Source organism: Phaethon lepturus, unplaced genomic scaffold (genome assembly GCF_000687285.1).
Source record: "Phaethon lepturus isolate BGI_N335 unplaced genomic scaffold, ASM68728v1 scaffold16431, whole genome shotgun sequence".
In the NCBI taxonomy this organism is placed as follows: domain Eukaryota; kingdom Metazoa; phylum Chordata; class Aves; order Phaethontiformes; family Phaethontidae; genus Phaethon; species Phaethon lepturus.
Window position 1 is genome coordinate 26,166 of NW_010515680.1, and position 2,890 is coordinate 29,055.

At 44.1% G+C, this 2,890-nt stretch overlaps 1 protein-coding gene across 1 annotated transcript in view; it reads left to right on the forward strand.

Annotated features, from left to right (window-relative positions):
• HEG1 (heart development protein with EGF-like domains 1) overlaps positions 1 to 2,230 on the forward strand; it is a 20,490-nt gene extending 18,260 nt beyond the window's left edge. The window contains exons 12-13 of the mRNA XM_010295854.1: positions 284 to 458; positions 2,081 to 2,230. Of these exons, the coding sequence (XP_010294156.1) occupies positions 284 to 458; positions 2,081 to 2,230 (325 nt within the window). The remainder of the gene's footprint in view (positions 1 to 283; positions 459 to 2,080) is intronic.
• Positions 2,231 to 2,890: the final 660 nt, after the last annotated feature.

The window sequence follows — 2,890 nt, forward strand, 5'->3', positions numbered from 1 at the left end:
AAGAGGACAGTAAGGCAGTGCAACAGGTTGCTCAGAGAGGTTACACCATATCCATCCTTGGACATTTCAAATCCCACCTGATAATGCCCTGAATAGCATGATCTGACCTCATATCTGATTTTGCCTTGGAGCAGAAGATTGGACTATAGCCCTTCTGAGGTGATCTTTGTTCCCAGTCAAGGTTCATAACGTGAAGAAAATCTTCTGAGATCACGTCAGAAGTTCATACAAGATGGCAGGATAAGTTGTGTGTTTTCACTTTCCTTCATTCTTTTATAAACAGGAAGAATAAAAATGACATAAGTAAACTCATTTTCAAGAGTGGGGATTTCCAGATGTCACCGTATGCTGAATATCCGAAGAACCCCCGGGCACAGGAGTGGGGCAGAGAGACCATCGAGATGCAGGAGAATGGAAGCACCAAGAACCTGTTGCAGATGACAGATGTGTATTATTCGGTATCTATCCATGGCTTAACTATTAATCCTTTGTGCCTGGATTACAGGAAAGACATATTCCTTTATTTTTGGAAGTACAGATCTCCTTCCTGCAAAATAAAAGAGCAAAGCAAATGACTTCCATAGACAACAAGATATTGGGAGTGCTATGGACTCTAGTTATTACATGTGGTGAATACCACAAAGAGACGTCATTAGGAAGAGTGCTAAGGAAATGTGTAGGAACATTTTGGTAGATGCCCAAAAAGCCCAATCCTTGAGTAGAGAAGGACAGTGAAAGGTTTTGGACACACTGCTAGGGATCCCTGTAGGTGGTTTTCTCCCTTTCACCCTCACTGATGATGCTGGAAGGTTGAGACCTCTGCCTGGGGGACTTCACCCCAAGGTGGGAAGAAGCTGGTGACTGAGGACCCCTCTTCCACTCATCCCCTCTCCAGAGTACAGGCCCCTTCCTGCAGCAGGGAGGCTGCATAACGAGCATCCCTTCAGCTCTGACGGAACAAGTGGCAGGGAAGAAGTGGTGGAGGAGTACTAGGCTGCATAGGGCACAGAAAGACACAAGCACAAGACCTGCTGTCATGGTTGGTACCATCTGCTAATGTCTGTATCCAGAGCTGTGATGCTGGTGTATCATCTGTCATTAACCTACAGCAACATGTGCTTAAGGAGTGTGGGGGCTACTCATGTGAGTGAAGGTTGCAGGATTTCACCCAAATCACACATTCTGGACTCCTGCTTTCCAGAGCATAGAGCAGTGAGCAATACTTTTTTTTTTTGGCCAGTATTTCAAGTTTTCCAGTAAGCAAGTTTACTGGGTTGCACAGTGTGAAAGGAAATAATCCTCCTTCGTGTTTCCAGTAAGAATGAGAGATTTGGAAATTAAAATGCATTTCCTAAAGACTTTTTAAGACTTTTATTATGTTGGTAACTAGAAAGGGGAGCTTTTTAGCAGGGAGTAGGTGGTGAGGGCTTTGCACGGATCTGCTCTGTAACAGATCAAACCAGGTGGCTTGATATTATTTACTGGGTGAAAGAATTGTAGTCTTGGTCTTAGACATCAAAGTTCCTCAACCAAGTTGTCCCTGGGAGATTTACTTAAGTAAGAGAAGGGAAGAGAAAGGAAGGTCAGACCACTTTTTATTTGACATATAATTCAAGTGCCTCTCTTGGGAGGGTAGGTACCTATGGTTAATGGGGAGAGGAGTGCTCCCAGGTAATGTTCAAAGCAGGAGACAAACTTTGATTTTCTAGAAGCATTTCCTTTAAGGATGGCTCTGGGACAGTATCCTTTTCATGAGGGTTGTTTCAATGCCTGAGCTCATCAGCACAATTCTCTTGGATTAAAAATTAACTGTGGGCTTAGACTGCACTTGGTAGAGTCAAGTAAACTTCAAGTTTGCTAACTGGCAAGATGTCAAAACTAGACTGCATCACAATAATGGCCTTCAGGCAATGCATAACTCCCACAGTAAAAGTCATTCTAGGTTATAGAGATCATTATTGATCATATTGTTCCTTCTAGCTACTGAAATAACTGCTGGGAAAGGTGGTAAGGCTGTGCTTGAAGGAGGATTTGAGTGTGAGAATAAGACCCTTTTTATTTAATTTTTTTGCTAATGCAGCCAACTGGACTGAGAAACCCTGAACTGGAAAGAAACGGACTTTATCCTCCCTACACTGGTTTGCCTGGATCTCGACATTCATGCATCTACCCTGGACAATACAATCCATCCTTCATTAGTGACGAAACCAGAAGAAGAGACTATTTTTAGCAGGGAGTGGAGAGGGAGTGGAAGATTGACACAGTTTTGTGGCCCTTGATCCCCAGGTACAATCTGTCTCCTGGTAGTTCAGCCCACAACAATCTTACTCTTCCCATTTAACAGGACGGTCTTTGAACTCCACACCGAGCTGCTGCCCTGAAGAACGGTTAGACTTGCTGAGCAGCAGAGAGGAGGAGGGAATGGCTCAAGGTGCACATCACTAAAAGACCCAGATGGAAGTTAACACATGTCGTCTGGATTTGTTCTTTGCTCGTCTTCATTCTTTATGCTACATGGCAAGCATGGATCAGTACAGGCAGATGAACTGTGCCCATCACTCTGCATTGAATACCACTAAGGAGTGTTTTATTTACAAATCTTGCTCATTGTTGACTGTGCTTGTCTTTTTAGCCAACCTTCATGCAAAGTTTCACTGTGCAGCTGCTTTTGGTAGGGCAAACTCATCCACTCCCTTTTCCGTTGCTGCATTGCTTTCTGCTTCGTACATGACAAGGAAGCTGGCTTGTCCCCTGGACCTCACCTTCTTACTGGTAGAAGTTCTCCAGATGGCAGGGTCCTTGCTGAAGCCTGATGCCTGGCAATGTTGGCTGAATTCATGGGCTGATTGTCTCCAAGGATTACAGGAAAGTTAGTCATACCACTGCAATT